The sequence below is a fragment of the Phyllostomus hastatus genome, unplaced genomic scaffold (assembly GCF_019186645.2).
Source record: "Phyllostomus hastatus isolate PE091 unplaced genomic scaffold, TTU_PhHast_1.1 phas_scaffold_55, whole genome shotgun sequence".
NCBI lineage: Eukaryota > Metazoa > Chordata > Mammalia > Chiroptera > Phyllostomidae > Phyllostomus > Phyllostomus hastatus.
Window position 1 is genome coordinate 12,132,601 of NW_025334035.1, and position 22,236 is coordinate 12,154,836.

A 22,236-nucleotide genomic window follows, 5' to 3' on the forward strand; every position below is an offset into this window, starting at 1 on the left:
CTTGGAACATGGGTCAAGACACGCAGTGAGGATATGAGGCCAAGAGAGAAAAAAAGCCACACTCCTCTTGCACAACTCTGTTGGAAAACCTTGCTGCAAAACATTTCACTTTACATTCATTAATACAAGCTAGATTTTTTTATGGTTTCAATGCTCATTTTATCTGTGTTTAGAGCCTTTGTGTAAGGCATAAGATTAGGCTTGTTGGCATCAAAAGTACTGTGTCTTCTAGATGGATGCATAATAATACAAAGATCTTTTGCCTAAGAGACCAGTGAAACCTACATAGGATGGTCTCAGGCTCAGCATTATTCTTTAACACATTCATGTATATTTCTAACTTTTAAACTTTCATTTACATCTCTTTTATTTTGCTGCATTTCCCAAGAGAGGATTTTCTATAAGTTTTTAAAGTTATTGCTATCAAACCTAAATTTAGTTTCTGTTGTATCTCTTTGCCCTCTAGTTTGTCATATCAGACAGATATGTCTGCTGGCAGTGCAGGGACTTCAGCAACACTGGCCAGTGAGTCAGACAGCAGATTAGAGCAGCCTGACGATGAGGTAAATGCAGGTGTGAATTGGGCTTGTGTCTGTTTCCAAGGAGGCCCAATGTAGTGGGTAAGATACTGCAGCAACAGTGTCTACCTCCAGAGAAGGTCAAAGTCAGGCAAGTGGCCCTGAGGTGATTGTGAGTTGACCTTGTTTGGAGCTAGACCATAGCCAGCATCTAGGACAGGAAACTGGGACAAGTCACCAGCTTTTATCATGTGGTTTCACCAGACCCTCATGAGGTCCTGACAAAGTGTGCTGGCTCTACTTTCAGTAGAGAAGCAGCACATGGACCTGGAAAAAACAGGCTGTTGAGGAAAAGACTGGAGCTTGATGCCCACGCAGATGCTTAAGAGTCATCACTGGCCCTTTGGATGCCAGGTCTAAATTAGGTCTTCACATTGGTAATTCCTGTGAAGGGTCATAGGCTGTTCCTAGGGAGGGTCCCCTCACATGCTGCCTGCCTGGGTCCTTGTTAACTCCACACACAAAGGGGCAGGGGTCTTATGAGGCTGGGGAAGGAGAGGGTTGGTACAGATAGATTCACCTTTATTACCTAGAGAGCATGGCTGGTTTTCAACCCACAATTCTATGGGCAGGGTTTGTTCACCTCAGGTAATGTATGGATCTTTTTTCTTCCTAATTTAATTTTTTGTTCATATTTAGCTTACATACAGTATTGGGTCCTGTTTGAAAGAAAAAATTCAGGTACTTTGAGAAGACTGTGTTCAACAGACTGGTGTCACTGTTTGTGTACTTTCATAAAGCCTCTATTAATTCTCCCTGAAAAGGGGTGGTATTTTCATCCTTTTCTTGAGTAACCTCTTTTAGTTTGTCATAATTAATAGGCTTAATAGCATATACTTATTTATCCCTTCTATAAAACAAGTAGCCATATGGGTCCAGCAGTCCCTTCCCTCTTGTCCTTCATCTGTCTCAGTTTGATGGACTCAATTAGGGTCCTGATGTAGGAATGCATCTCCCCCTGGTCCATATACATGTAATGTTGAGCATGATGACCACCTAACTCATCAGCATAAGCCCTTGCGGTTCCTAATGTGTATTATTTTTTTTTAATCTACAGTGTAGCAGTGGGAGAGAACAATCTGTAAATTATTCTAAATTAGGTCATAAATCAGTATTCAGTGATTAAACCTCTCTGTGAATTTGCTAAGGTCTTTGGAAAACTGACTGAGTTTTTATTTGCAAAGGGCCAAGTCAGACGTAGAAAAGGGAGCACATACCTGAATAATCTCCTCACCAGGCTCCCAATTTGCCACTTTCCTCAGAGGTAACACGTTAGGGTTTGGGTGATAGTTCTGTTCCTGGAGTGGTAGGACTGTAAGCAGGGGCAGGTGCCAGCAGTTCTGAGCAGAAGAGGGATTAAAGAGTGGCTGCTGCCCTTTGAGGGGCGGCAGGGGAGTAAGCTAGGAAGCAGGCTGTTCCACCCTCAAATCAGTTTTCTTTGATCCTCTAGAGACAGAAGAGGCATCTTGCCAGGACTATGAGGTGTCCTCTAAATCATCTGACATTGTGGCTTCGCACATCCTACAGGATTCCCTTAAATCTCTATCTTGGTGTAAAGGGCCATAAACGTCTAAATATAAAGTATTTTACTCCATTTGCCTTCATTTTTGCAAAGCAAATCTAATTGGAGAATAGTGTTATAATTCAGAGATTCATTTTCAGGCAGAGACTACAGCCATGGTGAGCAGGAAGCAGTTACTGAAGACATAACCTCACCCTCATCACCCCAGAAACATTTCAGGGATGGAAGTCTTTAAGGAGGGAATGAGGTAGGATAGTAAAAAGCTAGGAAAATTCCTGGGAAAGTGGAGTGGAGAAGCTGAGATAAGATAATTAAAGAAGGCCAAACCATTTTAACAACCTATAGCCAGCTAGTGAATTATAAGACCTTTTTTCCCTAACCAAGGACACTTGAGAGCAAATGGTTTACACCTCTTCTCCCTGACCAGAGAATATACAACTTAAATCACCCTGGCTGGGGACATAGAGGACAGACCCCTCAACAGTAGGTGCTGTTGTCATCAAGACCTAGCCAACCCACAGGAATTCAAGGCCCCAACAATGTGGCTTCCTGTCTTGTCTTGCTTCTTGGCTTATGGCAGTGTTTCAGATGCTTGCCAAAATCAGGGATGAACCTCTTCTCTGAATTAACCCTAGTTTGTTAAGGAAGGAAGGAAGGAAGGAAGGAAGGCTGGCCTGCCCATGTAGCAGAAATTTCAGGCACCTTTCTACTGCCCCTTTCTCTATGCTGCTCAGGAGGCTCCTTCTCAGTCTTCATGTGTCCACAAATATTTATGAACCTACTCCCACCACCATTCTCTGTCAAGAGTGGGGTAAGGAGGAGGGGTTTGGATACAGGCATCTGCCTCTTAATGAACCACCTCTTTTGAGGCTACTGGAGACAAGCAGAGCTGGATGACTTTTTGGAAGTGAGTTTAGTGAACGGATTCTTTTCTGTTTTTCAGCAGCCACAGAAGACAGCAAATTGGCAATTTTTGCAAAAAGATTCTTCACATAAACTTTGCAAACTCTATAGAATTTATTTCTGCAGTAATATGAAATGCATCTATCCAAGAAGAGTGGGCACAGGTAGTATAACTGATTTCAGTATAATACCAAACAGCCATGATTTGAAAGTTCCTTTTATGTCCTACGAGAAAGGAAAAATCCATTTTATGCTTAGGGTTGGAAGCTTTAAGCCTTATGGGGACGAGGGTCTCTGGAGACATTTGGTATTTGGGCTCCTAAACTGCTTGAGGATGGGGCCCTTCTTAGAGTAGATGCCAAAAAAAAAAAAAAAAAAAAAAGATTGCTTTTTATACATGCACTTCTTTTTTCATCCATCTTTTTCTGTCTTTTCCCTTCTCCTTTACTTCTTTTGCCCAAATATTTCTTTTCCTTACTGTTTATCTTAAGCTAGTCATCATGACCCTGAGGCAGGTCCAGAAATTGCCCGCTCTGCTTTAGAAACAGCTTCATCATTCCTTCAGCATCTAACTCCTTCTAGCTCTTGTGGCTCTAGCTGCGCTCACAGCCCAGCTCCTGGGACCCGGAGTTACCCGCCGCAGGCCCACGGGCGGGAGGGAGTGTGCACCGGAGGCCCTCTGGGACTGCCAAGCCCCAGGCACCAGGTCCCAGACCATCCTCCTGTTCCCCTCCCGATTTGGTTCAGTGAACTCAAATGACCTTTGCCCGCCTGGGATAACAAAGGAAGTGATCAAGTTTAGAAATGTGCCTGAGGTGGTGGGGGAGGGACTGGCCGCACCTTCCAGCTGGGCTGCGCCAGCCACGAGACCAAATTAGGATGTGCGCGCAGCCTCCGTCTGTGCAAAGGTTCAGAGGGCCGTGTGCAAGAGTGGAGCTCGGTTTCCAGAGAGTGGCGCTTGCCCAAGCCTGGCGGCCTTGCGGCAGCGCCTCTTCCTGCCCGGCTGTGGTGAGCAGGGCGGGCCGGACCGGGGCTTTCCCCCATGGGGAACATAGAGGAGGGGTCTTTCCTCGCCAGCAGGGCCTGTGGCCATGGGAACTGATCCCCGCAGACTTTCACCCAAGCCTCTCCATAACTGCACTGGCTCCATCCTAAACAAGCCCGCCGGGGCGAGTCATTCGAACATGCAGACAAGATCCTCACTTGAGCCGGTCGGAAAACAAACGTTGTGTTTATGAGCCCTGGGCTGAGAGATCTGGCCGGTTTACTGCACGCAAAGGTCTGAAGCTGGCCAGGTTCAGGACGCTGCCCAGCGGTGTTTTAACGCTGTGTTCGCCAAATACACCCCAGGGGAGGGGTTGTGCACACCACAGTTATCGGACCACAAGCGAGAGTCAGCTTCCTCTGTGGTGTTTGATGGCTTCCAGAACACCTCGTTCTCCTCAGAGGTCTTCAGAACCCAGCGCAGTGCCATTGTCTTCCTAAGGTGCTTCATGAGCTTCAGCAACTCCAGCCTGATGGCTGGGCGGTGAGCAAGGGATGCCGCAACCGCCAGGCCCTGTTTCCTTCTGCCCTCGCCCCTCTCCTACTGTGAGCCCCTTCTCACTCTCACTCCACAGCGAAGCAAACCGCACCCGGGCTGAAGCCTCCTGAGGCTGTGGGTCGAGATTCCAGGCCCTCAGTCCCAGGCGGGGAGCCAGTGTGTGCTGGGCCCGGTGGGTTGGAAGAGTGATGTCGTGTTCTCTCAGAGCCCGCCCCGGGGTGGGGGGTGTGCCGCTCCGGATGCCTCCTCGGCCGTGGGCAGGGCTGTGCAGTGGGGGGCGGGGGGAGGGGCGGCCCACAGCGCACCCCTTGCTCTCTGCCCTAGGTGTTCTCTGCCATGGCTCAGAGGCTCAGGTGCCCAAGCCTGCTCTCCCTAAAGTATTGGAGAGTTAGCATCCCACGGAGGTAAACACTTTCCTCTTTCACCTCCTGGTCAGACGAGCTTCCATACAGCATTTCAGACAGTCCCAGATGAGGCGTCAGGTGGATAAGTCATCCTGTGTGAGCCTCCCTCCCTCTACCACTCTCTCCTGCTTCCCAGGGGCATACACCCCAATCCAGTGCACGTGTGTTCTAGGCTCTGCTCTGGAGGGGCGGCGGGAGGGGGGGACCTAGAGTAGGATATCTGCAGACTTGGATTCATTCAGAGCCCTTTATTTAGAAGTTCTCTCACAACTTATTTTACTTTCAAAATTCAGTTCCTCTGAGTACATTTCTATCCGTTTTATATGTCTCATTATTTTAGACTGAGAAGTCAAAAGCAAAATTAGACTTGAGTAACTTGAGGGGGTTTTCTGTTTTGTTTTGCATTAACATTCCTTACTTTGGGGATATCTATACTTTCTTTGAACATGTGGCACTCATATTTTGCTTTGAATATGCCCCTGATACTGTTGTTATCTTTAGCATTTTCATAAGCTGCAAAAGAGGAAGTTAGAGAGATTGCTCCCTGGAGGCAGAACCAAACTGGGGGCCTTCTTCCGCTTTTAGTCACAGAGAAAAGTGATGTTTCTGCTGGAGCTGACTGAGACTTGAAGGCTTCTCTAATTATTTCCTTAGTGTAAATTTCGAGAAAGTGAAAGTCAAAGGGCACAAATAATTGCATATAACCAAATTGCCATCTCATTGAGATGTAGCAATTTAAACTCACAGCAACATCCCTGGCCTGTAGCTCAGTGGGTTAGAGCATTGTTGACATATGCCAAGGTTGTGGATTTGATTCCCTGGTCAGGGTACATACAAGAAAACCAATGAATCCATAAGTAAATGGGACAATAAATCTATGTCTCTCTCTCTCTTTCTCCTTTCCTCTCTCTCTTTCTCTCCAAAAAATCGATCAATACCCTGGCGGGTGTGGCTCAGTAGACTGAGTGCTGGCCTGTGAACCAAACGGTTGCTGGTTTGATTCCCAGTCAGGGCACATGCCTGGGTTTGGGCCAGGTTCCCAGTGGGGGGCATGTGAGAGGCAACCAGACCTCTCTCACATATTGATGTTTCTCTCCCTCTCTTTCTCCCTGCCTTCCCCTCTCTCTAAAAGTAAATAAATACAATAAATCTTTTTAAAAATCAATCAATAAAAATTTTTAAAAAACTCACACCAATAGTATAGAACAGCACCTTTCCCTGTGCCCTTCTCCACACAGATGTCCTGCTTTAATTTAGCATTTCTTTGATTCTTAGTGAAAATTGGAAGAATATATGCTAGCAGCTTACATTTCTTGCTTTGTAAAATACCTGTTTCTTTAAACAATCTTTAATAGACCTTTTTAATGTTTTAAACAGTTCCTAGTTCTCTATTGCTGGCTTCTTAACAGGATACACCACCTGATTGATTATAGACGTAGAGTGAATGAAAGCTTTATGGAAAGACCTTGTGTCTGTAAATTAGAAAGTAGGTACAAGGTATGACTTTCCATATATTCAGAGATTTCGTTTTATCATTTCCGAGCTGAGAGTGCTCTGTAGACTGGAATTGTCCTGAGACGAGACAGGCACATCAAGTAAGCACCATACCACTCACTGCCTGCTTCAATCCCTGATTTTCCTGGTCCTCAGTGCTTCAGGTGTCATCTCTACTTTAGCTGGTCAAAATGTCTTTCAGCTTACTATATCAGTCTGTTTCAGCCAGAAAGGGTTGCTCAGCTTTACATCTTAAGAGACTTACCCAGGCATGTCAGCATCTGAGAGATTGCCATACTCTTTCATTCCAGTTGCAGTAAAAACCATGAAGGACCTTGCTAATAAAGAAAGACTCTAGGAACTCTAAACTCTGTAACTTTATTGCCGTTCCCAGTAGGCCTGTACAGATCTGGGAAAGTAACAAGCTGCAAAGTAGCTGCTTTAGAATACCTGTCCCTCGCTGAAGCAAGACCAGTTGCATGGTTTACATATCAAGTCCATGTGACTATTGTTGGTATTTTCAATTTCCAAAATGATGCCTTGATACATTTCTGTGGACTTCTGCACCAGGAGGATATATGTAGCTGTTTTCACACCAAGGTATTTTCCCTGATTGCTGTATCTGTTTTTCCTTCAACAGTCAAGCTCAGCAGGTCATGTGCTACATACCATATTTAGGTCTATTTCCAGGGAACAAAGCTGGACTGTACTGGACTGTACTCTTTCCCTACCTATTCCCCACCAGCTGAGCTGTCTGTCCTGCTTACTGCAGAAGCAGTATGAGAACCACACAGAGCGGCTAACAAGATATTGCTTTGAAAAGTCTAAAGCTGCCCTCTGCTGAAGACGCCCTAGGGGCTTGGTAGAGATAGCAGTGAAGCAATAGAAATAACTATATTATTTAGTGTCATGTCATTTTCCTGCTGAAAAACCTTCAGTGACTCTCCTTTGACCAAAGTCCTAAGAGGGTCAGTTAATGGCCTTTGTCTGTAGAGAGGTGATAGCAGCCTGCCAGATGGGAAGCAGGGAGCCTATGCCCTTGAGGCACATTGTGGGGGTGGCCACAGGACCTGAGCCAAAGAAGGATGGGTATCTATTTATAATACCTTCCAAAAGGGGTTCAAATTGAGGCCTTGGCCTCATATCAGGTGAGGTCATAGATTCATACACCAAAAAGCAACAGAGGAAGAGATAGGTCTGTGATATATTAATGGAGATGCAGATACCGTGCAGATTAACTGGCAGAGGCCTCTGTGCCTGAGACATGTGACTTGCTGTGGCCTCATTGGAGGTGCCAGCTCCCTGGTGATAAAATATCTTGGCTTTGCAGTCACAAACCCTGGATTCAAATCCAACTTTAACAGGCTTTCAAACAAGCTACTTAACTTTATCTGTCAAGGCTCCTTAAAGGTGTTCATGAAGTTAAATGAAGTAACAGATTTTTGCACTTTTTCAATGAAAGCACTATTACTATTTTATAAACATAAATATCATTCTGCCTTTGTGTCAGGTTTGAGGTTAAATCTGTCTCCCCAACATGTAGACAAAGCCTGATCTGTTTGATGTCTTTTTTCCCCCTCAACAATGACCCCAAAGCTCCCAAAGTGTGTTGTGTGGAATTGTCCATCAATATCTAGTGGTGTCATGTTTCTAAATTTTACCTCTTTCAATAGAAACCTCCATATTAAGGGTAGCCCCAGCCACCCCCTACATTCCTGTCAGGAGACTGGCACACACCCAGCAGAGCTTAGGGAGAAGTTGCCACCAATGAGAAATGGTGCTCAAGTTGTGCTTCTTCCTTCCAGGGACTTCCCAGATGACCCAGGTGTGCAGTGGGACACAGAGAGTGTGGCCGGCGTCCTGCTCCAGCACATAGAAGTGAATAACATCAACCTGGTAAGGGGACCCGCTTACAGAAGGCAAAGCTGGGCCCAGTCCCACCTTTCCTGTGGCTGCTCTCCCATGTGCAGCCCTCCTCCAGGGCCATGCTGAAAGGAGGCCAGAGCCTCCTGATGACAGCACACCTTTTGTGAGGCTGAGTAACTGTGGTGGCAGCACTCAGAAGCACAGGTTTTTTCCAATGTGTCCTCTTTTCCTTCTCCCACCCCCACCTCTGTCCCACCACCTAAAAACTCCTGGACTCTGTGCTGTAACTCTCATTTGTACAGAACTTCACCTTTCACCAAGCATTTTCACAGTTATATCGTTTTAACTTTAGAGGTAAATGTTGTAATTCTCATTTTATATCAAGGAAATTGAGGTTTCCAGAGGTCAAGCAGCTAGCCTGAGTTCGGCAAGTGGTGAAACTAGGATTTTAAACCTCAGTTCCAAAAATCACAAGGATAAATTCATACCCCCTACAGGGAAAACATCTGGGTCACAGTTAGGGCAGCAGTGGAGGTTCAAGTTACTTGCAGAGGTGGACAAGTCCAGGAAAGCCCCTCTCAGCTCTCCTAGGACCCACAGCAGTGGCCTTGCCACTGGTCAATTTTAAGCCTGCCTAGGAGGCTTGCTGTTCACTTCTAAAACAACAGTAATCTTTCATGAGATAATACCTAAAATTTGACCATTTAAAGCCCCAATCATATAAAAATTGGATATTGATAAATCCTCATTAAAAGATGAATCCTTCTGGCAGAGAAACATGTTAGGCTTTTACCAATGATGAATTTGTGGAGTGAATTGATTTATTAGACTTTTCATAAGAACAGATTTTCATTGACTTATTAGACCATCTTTGTTTTCTAATGACAGAAGAGCACCTAACTGGCTCACTCCAAATCACATGCAAGTGGTGATGCAGGTGGACCCATGACCTGTCAGGGCTCATCTCTTTCTTACTCTGTGCATTGACTTTATTTTTTTTTCCTCTGGCTGGAAAAATGGTCACCAACAGCTTGCAGGTCCACACCTCCTACCTATACCTTACCAGGGAGTCTGAGTGTGAAAAATGGAGGGTTCTGTCCATCAGTGCAGGGGTCACACTCCCTGCCCATTGACTGTGCCAGATGTTTAAAAAGCTGTTTAACATACACTGCTGTTATTAGGGAAACTCAAATTCTCACAGTGCACTGGGACTAACTTCCCTGTGCTGCATTTCATGCAGTAGTAGAAGCGTAGGGCCCTTCTGACCCTGCGGCCAGTGTGGGCCTGAGTGGCCACAATGAGCTAAGTATGGGTTTTCTTTCACACAGACCCATGGTCCCTGCACGAGGAGGGTTAATACTGGGCAGACGGGAAGTCACTCCATGGCAGTGTCCTGTACCAGGCTGAGTATACAAAGCTTGGAAGGGTCCCAGTGCCACATCCAGACTGGAAGTGTCAACTGCACAATCAGAGAAGATGAAGCACCAATAGGGAAGCATAGACAGATGTGTGGAACACAGAGATAAGTTCATGGGAAGGTGGTTTCTCACCTGGGCTGTGCTGGGAAAATGCCAAAAGCTTTCCTTTGTCCCAGGCCAAAGCTGGCTCTGCAGCCATTAGAACAGTGTGATGGAAGAAATCTGAGCTCTGTTTGGCCCCAGCTCTGTTGGGTGCTGAGCTGTCTGTCCTACTCCCTGTGACAGCATTGAGAGAACCCCATAGAACAGCTGACAGGACAGAGCTTTGGAAAGCACACCTCTGCCCTCTACTGAAAACAGTCTGGGTGCAGGATCCAACCCCTCCCTGTATCTTTCATTCAACAAATATTTATTGAGCACCTGCTATATGATATTCACTATCTGTTGTGAACAGGGGTTGCAGCAACAAGCCAGATACACCTAGTTCCTGCTCCCTTAGGACAGGATGTCTCAATAGTGGCATTATTGACCTTTGGGGCGGGATAATTTTTTGCCCTAGGGGCTGTCCTGGGCATTGTAGGGTGTTTAGCAGCATCTCTAGACTGGGTCCACTAAATATGTCCCCCTCTACTCAGTAGCAACCCCCCATCATTCATCACAATAAAAATGTCCCTAGACATTGCCAAATGTCCCTGGGAAAAAAACTCCCCCCAGGTGAGAACCACTGTTTTTGAGAAACCAGAGCAGTCCCACTATTGTCTCTTGTTTGTTGGGGACTGGGTCAGATTTTGTTTGAACAAAGATTTCTGCAACTTCTACCCCCAAAGAGGGGTAGAAGATGGAGTCTATAAAGAACTACAGGAGCAATGCACGAGTCTGCAAATGTCCAGGGAGCTGGACACAACTCAGCTCAGCCCTCCTTGCAACGGAAAGAAAAGGGGGACTTTAAGAAGATGTGGACAGCTTGCTTTATGAATCACAAAATGGTCAATTTTTAGAAAAAGACCTATGTCTTTTTTACAGAAATTCTGCAGTTTTGGATACAGCCCAAATTGTGATTTGTTAATCATTTTTAATTCTATGTCTTCACTGATTTTCTTATCTATATGTCCTATCATTTATTGAAAGGGGAGACAAGAAAGTGACTTCAGAGAAAATATTTCAAGGTCTATAGCTGGTAATCTTCCAGAATGAGAAAGACCTTAACCTACCATTTCAAGAAGCCCAATGAATCCCACACAGGATAAAAGGAAATCCATACATCGGTATATCATAATGAAACTGCAACATTCCAAAGAGAAAGAAAATCTTAAAGATAGCTAAAAGAAAAGTCAAATTGCCTGCAAAGGAGGAACTTTTTCTTATTCTTGATCTTTTCTCTGGTTGTTGAAATCTAGAGAAACATTTTTATAAGTTGAGGGTAAACTTGACAGTTTGGAAAGAACTAGGCTTTGTTTGAGCCTTTGAAAACAACTAAAATTCGCGCGCGCGCACACACACACACACACACACACACACACAGAAAGGTGTGAAATGAAGAGGAAACAGACCTTGGAGAATTTAAAAATGCCTAAGTCAAAATTCTCTTGTTCCCAAATCCGTTAACCTAGGGCATGCCCTTGGGCATGCCTATGATAATAACCTGGCCCCAACCTGCTGCTTTATCTGATGGCAGAGACTTAGAGCTGAGACCCTCTAGCCTTTATTGCTGTATGGTTCTAAACACCTCCACAGGCTTTATTTGATCTTCTCATACCAGTGAGCAAAGTAGGGCAGTAGGGGGTGGAGGGGGCAGGGTGTGGGGGACATGCTGCTCCAGCAGAGCTCTCTTGATAGCTGCAGGTGAAAAGAAAGAAATTGTCCCAGACACAATCTGTTGTTCTGGCAGGAGAGGGGATGGTGATTCCCTCTAGTGGAGAATACCCCAAGCCCTTCTCCAAAAATGGCTTTTATTAGGGTCAGAATGTGCAGGGGAATACAGCATACAGGCATAGCTTATCAATCAATGTCCAAAAAGCTATAGTCATAAAAAACTGACACTCTCTGTAGATAACAATTGAAGAAATGCAGAGACCCTATCAGGGGCTGTAAGACATGCTGATGCCAGGTGGTCAGTCATTAAGGCGTGTTCATGAGATAAGGAGTGAAGGAACTCCTTATCCTTTGAACTCAAACATCTGGCTTATACCAACAGGGCTATCACTAGGCAGTGCAGGCTTCAAAGAATACAATGTATATTTCAGGTCTGATTTCCCACGGGAACCCTCAGTGAGCCCTCAGTGTTAGTATTGGGTCGTGTCTGCTAATTGCTTTCCTGGTTTTCCAGGGAGACTTATTGGCAATTTCCAAGGCTTTGCTCAGCGGGGCTACAGTCTCCGAAACCACATGAAGTAGTCCCCAACAAGGCAGGTATTATATTTCTGACCTCTTAGATGAGGAAACCAAGACATTGAAAGTTGAAATAACTGCCTTGGCTGGTGTGGTTCAGTTGGTTGCATCATTCTGTACATCAATAGGTTAGGGGTTCAATTCCTGTTCAGGGCATATACCTAGGTTTCACGTTCCATCTCCGGGGTACATGTGGGAGGCAACTGGTCAATGTTTCTCTCTCATATTGATTTTTTTCTCCCCTTCTTTCTCTCTCCCTAGTATCAATAAACATATATATGTTTTTAATATTATATATTTTTTATTTTTAGAGAGAGGGTTGTGGAGGGAGAAAGAGCGGGAGAGAAACATCAATCAGTTGCCTCTTTCATATGCCACAACTGGGGACTGTCATGCAACCCAGGCATGTGCCCTGACCAGGAACTGAACTAGAGACTGTTTCTTTGCAAGACAACACTCAACCAACTGAGCCACGCTGGTGAGGGCAAACATATTTTTTTAAAAAAAAAAGAAAGTTGAAATAACTTCCAGTGGTAAAGTTCTGTGACTTGCCCGACGGGCTGGGGTTAGCTAATGTTGGAGAGAAGAGCAGCTGCAGTTTCTCCCCACACCGCCCCTCCCCACTGCGTTGCATGGAAGCATGGTATCAGTACTTGAGTTATATGGTTAACTTTTTTTGTAGACTGTATTTTTAAAATTTCTTAAAAAATTTTTAAATACAGTTGACATACAATATATCACTTTTAGGTGTACAAAGTAATACACTGCTGTTTCAGGTTCACAGAAAATATTGAGCTGAAAGTACATCTCTAACCAACCCCACCCTCCACAATTTATTACAATAAGTGAACATACATGACACATCACCATCATCCAAAGTCCATAGTTTAGGGTTCAAATTTGGTGTCGTATAACATGGGTTTTCACAAAGGTGTAAAGACCTATATTCACCATTATATTATTTGCTTTTTATAAACCTTTAACTCAGATTTTTAAAACATCCTTATGGAGAATTTTAAGCATACTAAAGTAGAGAGAATAGTTTAATGAACCTTTGTGTTCCTATCCCTCAGCCTCAATAATTAGCACACAGTCAATACTATTTTCATTTAAATACCTCCCTGCCTGCTGTGTTATTTTAAAGCAAATTCTTGCCATGGTATTTCATATTTAAATACAAATTTAAGTATGCATTAGTATGCAATTCTATTTATTTTTAGACAGAGGGGAAGGGAAGGAGAAAAAGAAGGAGTGAAACATCAATGTGTGGTTGCCTCTCACACACCCCCTACTGGGGAGCTGGCCTGCAACCCAGGCATGTGCCCTGACTGGGAGTCGAACCAGCAACCCTTTGGTTTGCAGGCTGGTGCTCAATCTATTGAGCCATACCAATCAGGGAAAGTATGCTGTTCTAAAAGACATTGAATCTTTTATTAACATAACTATAATATTGTTATCACACCTAAAAATTAATTAATATCAATGTTTTGCATTTCCAATGCTCTGATGTCATAAATGTGTTTTATTTTGTTTTTATTCTTGCAGCTTGTTTGAATCAGGATCAGTTGATAGGACATTAAATTTTCTTTTAATCTATAGCCCAAGCCTCCAGCCCATGTTCAATAAAAGTTAGCTGCTCAGAATTTTCTGTAAAGGAAGTCAACATGTTTTACAGTCTAGTATAGAAAGACCAGCAGTGAATCCCTTCCCAGCCTCCTCCAAGCCTGGTTCTGGGCCCCTTCGTCCATGCTGTGTGGTCACCTTCATTCCTTGGGGATAGCTTGCCTCTTTCCATCACCCTTAGCCAACCACTACTATTCCTTTTTCTGAGTCCTTGATTTCTTTAAAATATTTATTTTATTATTCAAACTATCCTTTTAATATTATTTTTTTAATTGTTCCCTGGGCTTTTTTAAAATCCACGTGTGTAGAAATGAAATGCTGGAACCTAGACTAAGCTTTTAGTTGATAAGCAAATCTATATTTGTGAACATGGCAGCAGAGACAGTCTATGAATAAACACATTTCTTCTGTAAATTTAATCTCAGGATGTGGTGGAAATTGTCCCCTAAAGCTTTTGTGCCCTCAGTAAGGCACAAGGAAAAGAGACCCAGTTAATCAGGTAGCAATTCCGTGAACAAAGTTCACATGGCAGCCAGCCAGGAAAAGTAAATGTGCTCATCACTGGCTAGGCAGATAAGAAACAGAGATATTCTGAGCCCAGGGTTCTACCAAGGCCAAATTCCACTCTACTCCACCAGTAAGGAACAAGAATAAACAGGAAAATCCCGCAACGGAAAAGTCTCCCTACAATCGGCCAAACCGATAGTTGCACACCATTGATCTGAGCCAAAGTCAGTTCATGTGAACTCAAAATGTGAAAGGTTTCATGTCTCTGCCCTCTTCTCTCCTTCCTCAAGGTATGGGGGGACAGCTGGCCTGGAGCCAGGCCTTAGTGGAGCCCCATGTTTCCCTGCAGGTGGTGACCTTCGATGCAGGGGGCATCAGTGGGCACAGCAACCACGTGGCTCTGCACACAGCTATGAGGTACAGTTGGGGTGGTCGAGGTGGCAGGGTCTTGCTCGTTTGCTCAGGGGCAGGTGGTTTCAAATGCGCTGCCCCCTCAGTATCTGAGCCCCAGGAAACTTTATTATCAGATAGCCAGTGTTGCTCATGATGCTCATTGCACCTCACTACATCCTCCCCATGAGAACTCTCTCTCCAGTCTCCTAAACAGCTGAGAATTTGTGTTTTTTACCCCAGGGACACAGCAAAGGAGTAACTGATTTAATTCTTTCTTTGCTTTGGCCACAAAGCTATAGGGCCAAATTTGCTACCCTTCGTAGCAAGTGTAAGGGACTTTAGGGATTGAGCTTTGTGAACCAATGTGTCTCTTGGCTCCATCTTCTTTTTCCTCCCCTGATTCTCATTTATTTTGTTATCATCTGTTGTATACTTTATACACTGTCACAAATCTTTCTTTGGAGAAGAATATACATACCTAATAGAAAATCTCATTTGTACTTCACAGTCACCCTATTTTACTGACTTGAACCTCAAAGACATTAGGGACTTACTCAGGGTCCTACAAGCATATGTCAGTTCCCTACCCTCAGAAGTACTTCTCCTGGACACCAGGAGCAGCAGCTGGTGGACTTGGCCCAGCGACTAAAGAAGGAGTGGGGGCGACTTGAAGTGAAGGACTTACCTTATCACCTTTGTCTAACAAGCCCAACATTCTCAGACTGGGTCAGAGAAATATGTGAAGACAGAAGTGTCCAACCTCTTCATTTCACCAAATCTGTCAGGCTGAACAATGGCAGAGGCAGCGCTGAATCCAGGAATCCTAGATGTACCTTCATTATCTTCTCTGCTCCCTGTGAAGACCCATCCAGTATTAGGGCCTTCCAGCTGAGTCCCTAAACTATGTGCTACCTACTGGAAGACCTATAAACTGTTACCCACACAGTCTTTCCACACCTACCCTCCTGCTGGCTTGACTGTGGAACTACAGAAGGCAGGAATGCTGCCTCCTATAAAGACTGTTCACATCCTGTCCCAGCCACTTGTACAGAAGACCTGAAATTGCATTATAGTCAGAGATGCTATTCACAAAAATTTTTATTGATTGATTTTGAGAAAGAGAAAGGAATGGACAGAGAGAAACATTGACTTGTTGTTGCACTTATTTATACATTCATTGGTTGATTCTGGTACATTCCCTGACCAGAGATCGAACCTACAACCTTGATGTATCTGGACGATGCTCCAATCAACTGAGCTACCCGGCCAGGGCCAGAGATGCAATTTTCCGTGAAAATGCAAGGGAAAGTGAGGTAGCCCAAGAGTAGTCTTTCCAACCAACTGTGTGATGACTCTGAGGCCTTGGGCTTCCAAGACTGGAGTGGACAGTTAACCCCATGGAGAACTGAAGTAGTGTCTCCACCTCATTCCGGACACACACTGAGCCTTACCACTTTCCACAAAGCTGCCCCAGAGAAAAGACTAGATTGGGTCTGTTGCAAACAAACCAAGAACACCTGGACTGAGTTTCAGGGCACTTTAGGCTAATTTGCGCGGGTCCCCTTTCTGGCCCCCCACTGAAGTGGGGAAAGTGGGAAAGGTGTCAGCCTGGGCCAGGTACTCCAGGGGACAGCTTTACAGCTTTATGGAGACAGGACTGTCTGGGGCCATTTTCCTTGGAAGAGGCTGGAGTGCCACAGCTTTTTAATACTTCTGAGTCCTCAGTCACTGTGCTTGAGATAAAACAATTTCCTGATATGCCTAACTTCATGCTCCTTTGAAAATAACCTTGTTGCAGTCCCTCTCCCCCACAGTGACACTCCTAGGGAAGTTCATAGTCAGTTCTCCCTCATCCCCCTAAAAAAGTTTCCCTATACCAGTGTCTTACATTGTTTCCAAAAAAGCTTCTGAGTCCTTATTCCCATGTGTTCAAGCTCCCCACATTCCATATGCTTTTTCCTCAGACTTGATTTGGATTCGTAGTTTTCTCAGGAAGCTTCCAGACCGCAGGCTCCACAGCTGCTTTGAGGCTGGTGATGCCCCACTGAGAAGCAGAGATCTGCTTCTGCAGTTTGATCCTTTTACTCTTCCACCCTTGGCCCTGACTGCTGCTAGGCCCTCACCTCCCAGTCCCTCTCTTCCTGGGCTTGTCCCTTCTCTCCCCCACCTCGTCCAGGTATGGGCCCTTCCTTATCTCAGCCTCAGTCAGTTGCATCCTTCCTGTATCTGAAACCAGAGTGGCTGGCCACTTTACCCAGCTGTGACATCCATCTGCGATCACCTAACATCATGGCACAAGGGAAGGCTCCAGAGTCATTTCTTGCAGTCCTTGCTAAATGAGCACAGTCCAAAAGGAGGAGTGATTTGTCCAGAGATGAACAGAAACTAGAACTTGGATCTCCTGTCTCCTTTTCTAGTGCTGTACAGGGCACCTCACTGCCACTTTAATAAGTAAGCCTGTGTGAATTGGAGTAAATGACCTCAGGGGCCTTACTTTTGTCAACTAAAAGATGAGAATCTTCACACCTTAACTGTCAGGTTGTTCTGAGGAAATAAAATAAGATATTGAATCAAAACATCTAACAGAACAGCATCCAGTACATAATCAGTACTGTCTTCCTAGTCCACTCCTTCCCAGGAGCCTTTCCTGCCCTTTCTTTTGTTTTCTTCTTGCCATACACAGTTGCTTGTGGAAGCTGCCAGAAAAACCAAAGAAGCCTCACAGGAGGGGAGACCCTGGGGAAGGGAGGGGACCACACAGCGGCTATGCAAATTACAGGACACACTTCCTAGGACAGGCAGCCCCAGGATGGCAGTCCATGCCCAGACCCAGAGCAGTCTCATAGTGTCACTGCTACTGGTGCCCACCTTGATGGCAGGCCCCGAGTCCCCATTCCACCTGCTGTTCTGCTCCTTGGGCCTCTCTACCTATCCCCTAACACTGCCACCTACAGCTACATGAGCCCCTCAGTTCCAAGCAGAAATGCTGAGGAAATAAGCTTTGTCTTCTGAACTTCCCTTCTTTCCCATTTCTGGGGCTGGGTTCCATTTGTGGCTGGAGGACCCTCCTCAGTGAGGGCTGGTCCCCAACCCCAGGCACTAATGCTCCTCTGAGCAGATAATGAGTCCTCTCCACTTTCGTCCTTCTGTCCCTCTCCCTGCCTTCTACTCCCACCAACCTATGAAAACTGTTGCCTCCACCATCACCCCCGGCTGCTAAACTCCCCAGGTTTATTTCAGTCCTCAGCTGTCTTGAAGGTTTTTATGGCATTTGACCTTGCCTGTCACTCACTGAAATGCTGCTTTGACCTGGTTGAGCCAGCTGATCCTCCTTCCTCTGGCCCCTCTGGCCCCTGTGGCTACTCCTCAGCCTCTTCCTGGCTTCCTCCCACCACAAGCTCTTCCATGTACTGTTCTAGAGCTACCCACCCCAGCACCAGCTCCTTCCAGTGCAGGTCCCTCCCTCCGCAGCACTGTGCGACTCCGCATGGGTGTACATCTCCAGTGCACGGTCTGCCCTGCCTTCCCAGCCCTGTCCCTAGAGACCCTGACTGCCTCCAACTCAGGATTTCCCCAGAGCTCTGTCTAGACTGCTTCTGGATGAGTTGCTTCTGTTCACAGGATCCCAGAACCCTCCTTCAGATTTCTCTGCTTCTCAGAGCTCTGCTAGGAGGTCAGGCCCATAGTTTATCAATTCCCTTTCAACCTCTCTTCCTCTACCTCTGCTTCTAAGAACCCCTTTTTGTATGCACATATGTGCCTGGGTATTGGACTTACTTCCCTCATCCTCTTATGGCAGGAGAACAGGATGGCAGATGACATCACTGTCAGAAGTGGGAGTGGGGTGGGTCAAAAAGGGGAAAAGGAACTATCAGGGAAGAAATGTCAGTATTTTAAAATATTCTCCCACCATATCATATTACAACTTCAAAAGAGGAGGAGCCTCAAGGAGTCTACTGCAGCCACCTTCATCTCTCCCAGGCAAAGCCCTAGCCTGAGCACTTCATAAGCTGTGGCCAGCCTTCACATTGGCTGTCCTTGTGTAAGGTGCCCTCCACGGTCCCTTCAGCTGTAGCCCGGGCAGGGAATCCCATAAGTCTATGTGGCAATTTATGCAAAAGAAACTACTTAGAAATTTACCTGGAGGGACCATGGAGTGTGGCAGGCCTTGCTCTGAGGGCCCTTCCTGTTACCTGCAAAGGGGATCTTACTCCTCTCTGTCTTGTCCTTTCCTTCTCCAGGACCCTACACTCGGAAGGGAGGTTACCTGAAGGTAAGGCCTGTCCCTTGTGCCAAAGGCTGCTAGATAAGGTAAAGCCATGGTCTGCTAGAAAAATTAGTATGAAATCTGAAAATATGTATGCAGAGCTACCCTAGGCCAAGCAGAGTTAGGGTGGGGGTGGGGAAGACTGGCCACCCTCTTCCAGACTTGGCTGGGTGTTTCTGTCAATGCAGGACCCCAAGTCCCAAAATCAGTTTGTATCTATTGAGATGTGCCCTGCCAGCCAGGCAGCCTCCAGGTGCAGGGGGAGATTGAAGATGTTCATGTGGGTTCTCCAGAGAAACACAACCAAAAGAACCAATAGGGGATTCTTTATTTATTGCTTTATTATAAGGATTTGGTTTGTGCAATTATGGAGACTGAGAAGCCCCATGATCTGGCTGCCTGCAAGCTGGAGACCCAGGAAAGCTGGTAGTGTAATTCAGTCTGAATCCGAAGGTCTGAGAAGCAGGGCAGCTGATACGTAACAGTCTGAGGGCAGGAAATGACCATATCCCAGCTCAGTCGGCCAAGGAGAAGGAGTTCTCCCTTCCTCAGTGCTAGTCAGGCCCTCATCTGTCCGAGGAGGCCCCCAGTCTGGGGTGGGCGGCCTGCTGTACTAACTCAGATGTGCATCTCGTCCAGAAACAGCCTCACATGCACCCAGAAATGTGTCACCAAATATCTGGGTACCAGGTAGAAAAATTGACACAAAAAAAACTCACACCAGGCCTTTCCCACTCACCTGCCCAGCTCTCACCGAGCAGGTCTATCCCACCTCTACTGTTCTTTCCTTCTGTCCATCCTAACTCACTTCCTGTCCCCTGGTCATTTACCACATTGTAAGTGACTGATAGGTGCTCAATGGGTTAATCTGCTCGAGTTAAAAATTCTTCCTAAGTCAAAGAATGGTATTTGACCCACTTGCCCATTTATTGTATGACACAGGTGCTTAACCTCGCTGAGCTAGTCTCTGGTCTGTTAGTGGGGATAACATACATCCCCTACAGGGATGATAGGAAGATGAAAAAATGAAAACATAAGTAGTGTTTGCCCTTTCTGCATGGGCTTACTGAACTTACCAAGCCATGAGGCCTTTGGAATAAGACTGTAGTTCATTTGATTCGTATATGTCAACCTTGTGAGACAGGCAGGTCCCATGCTATCAACATCATTTCACAGATAAGAAAAAGTCTGTCAGTTCTTTTGTGACAGAGCAGGAACCAGGTCCAGAGACAGGTCTCACCTCTTTCCCTTGGCCCTGATGTAGCCAAATCCCAACCTCTAGCAACCTACCTTTCCTTGCTAGGACCTGTAGCAGGGAGAGGGCAGCAGGGCAGGCATTCTATGGACAAAGAGCAGCTTCGGTGCCGGGTCCAAGGAGCAAGCCCTGCCCACTGCCCTGCCCACTGCCCTGCCCTGCGACCCAGGGGACAATAGGGTGCTCAAGGGAGAATCTGTAAGCAACAACACTCTTCCCTTCCTTCTCCCTCCTCACCAGGGTGCAGGGTACTCACCCTTCAGTCTGTGAGCATGCTGCGCAAGTACATCTCCCTTCTGGACCTGCCCTTTTCTCTGCTTCACACCGGTGATGTCCTCTTCGTGCTCACCAGCAAAGAAGCAGCAAAGGCCAAGGTGAGGACTGTGACTTCCTGGACCCCCACTCCAGATATGTGCCCCGGATTCCTGGCTCCTCAGAGCCCTGGCTCTGCAGAGGCCTGACCAAAGACCTTCCACAGAAGTTCACCTTCTGTCTCTGAGTGTTCATACTGCTGCTATTCCCTGGTAGTCATAGATTTTCAAGAACTTCTACCTTTTTGGGGGGGATTATAAAAATAATACATGCTACCCTGGCTGGGTTGGCTAGAGCATCCTCCCAAATCATCAAGGTCAGGACACATACAAGAAGGAACCAATGAACACATAAATAAGTGGAACAACAAATCAGTATTTCTGTCTCTCATCAATTTAAAAATACATCTTAATACTATAAATTTCCCTTGAAGTATTCCTTTAGCTGCACCTGATAAGTTTTGATATATAGTTCTTCTGTCATCATTCCATTATAATTAATTTAGAGTTTCCATTGTGAGTTCTTTTTTATTTTTTTTATTGATTTGAGAGAGAGAGAAACATGGATTTGTTGTTGCATTTACTGATGCATTCATTGGTTGTTTATTGCATGTGCCCTGACTGGGGATCAAACCCACAACCTTGGTGTATTGGGACATTACTCTAATCAACTGAACTACCTGACCAAGGTGTGAGTTTCTTTTTAATCCATGAAGTTTTAGGGGTGCATGTATTTTAGAGTTTACAAGTGTGTGTGTATAGTCAATCTTTATTATCCACAGATTTCATATTTGCCTACTTGCTAAAATGTGCTTGTAACCACATGTCAATACTTGCAGTGCTTTTAGGGTCATTTATAAACGTGGATATTTGCAGAGCAGTGAGAAATTTGAGTCATTGATGCACACATACATGTTCCCAACTGAGGTTGAAGGTGAACCTCTGTCTTCTTGTTTTAGCTCATACTATAAAAAAGTCTTTTCCTTGGAATATTCAGTGCCACATAGTTCTCACTTCTGTGCTTTTTGTTGGTAAGTTTACTTTTTAAACTGGACTCTAATTATGGTGCAGGAGTGCTGTCCAATGGTGTTGAACACTGGACACAAGAATCTAAAATGTGCCTTATGGAAAACATACATGTGTTTTAATGTATTTGTATTCATTCATGTATTGTGATGTTGGCCATGAGTTCAGTGTTGATGAATCAGTAATGTATTAAATAAGGTGTCTTTACACAGAAACACACATAAAATACATACATAAAAGATTATGTATTGATCTTTGCTGAAAATGACATGACCAGAGGCTAAACCTTTATATGCCCTAGGAACAGCAATGCAATGTGGACTAATGCGGATGTTTACAGTAACTGTACAGAACATGACTACTGTGAATAACGAGAATCATATATGTTCTGATAGATAATATTATATATCATATGTGATAGTGATATATTGATACATATGATTATGATCATATGTGATTATTATATATGAGAATATATGTAATCTTTTTATTGCTGGTTTATAATTTAATTGCTTTCTAGTCAGTAAATGTGACTTGTATAATAGTGATATTTAAAGATTTATTGAAATTTAGCATGTTTGGACTGACTGGTCAACCCTGCCTCACTCTGTTACTGTAGTTTAGAATATTATTGCTGATACATATTGATTCCTGGCCCTTTATTGTTGTTGTTTTTTAATTGACTGGAGACAGAGAGAGAGAAACATCAATTTGTTTTCCCACTCTTTGATGCATTCA

At 45.1% G+C, this 22,236-nt stretch overlaps 1 protein-coding gene across 2 annotated transcripts in view; it reads left to right on the forward strand.

Moving 5' to 3' along the window:
* Window positions 1-22,236, forward strand: part of PIGL (phosphatidylinositol glycan anchor biosynthesis class L) — a 65,482-nt gene that overhangs the window by 34,965 nt on the left and 8,281 nt on the right. For both annotated transcript variants that reach the window (XM_045824348.1, XM_045824349.1), the window contains exons 3-6: window positions 8,250-8,340; window positions 14,596-14,663; window positions 18,881-18,912; window positions 20,402-20,535. In XM_045824348.1, coding sequence (XP_045680304.1) covers window positions 8,250-8,340; window positions 14,596-14,663; window positions 18,881-18,912; window positions 20,402-20,535 — 325 coding nt within the window. The remainder of the gene's footprint in view (window positions 1-8,249; window positions 8,341-14,595; window positions 14,664-18,880; window positions 18,913-20,401; window positions 20,536-22,236) is intronic.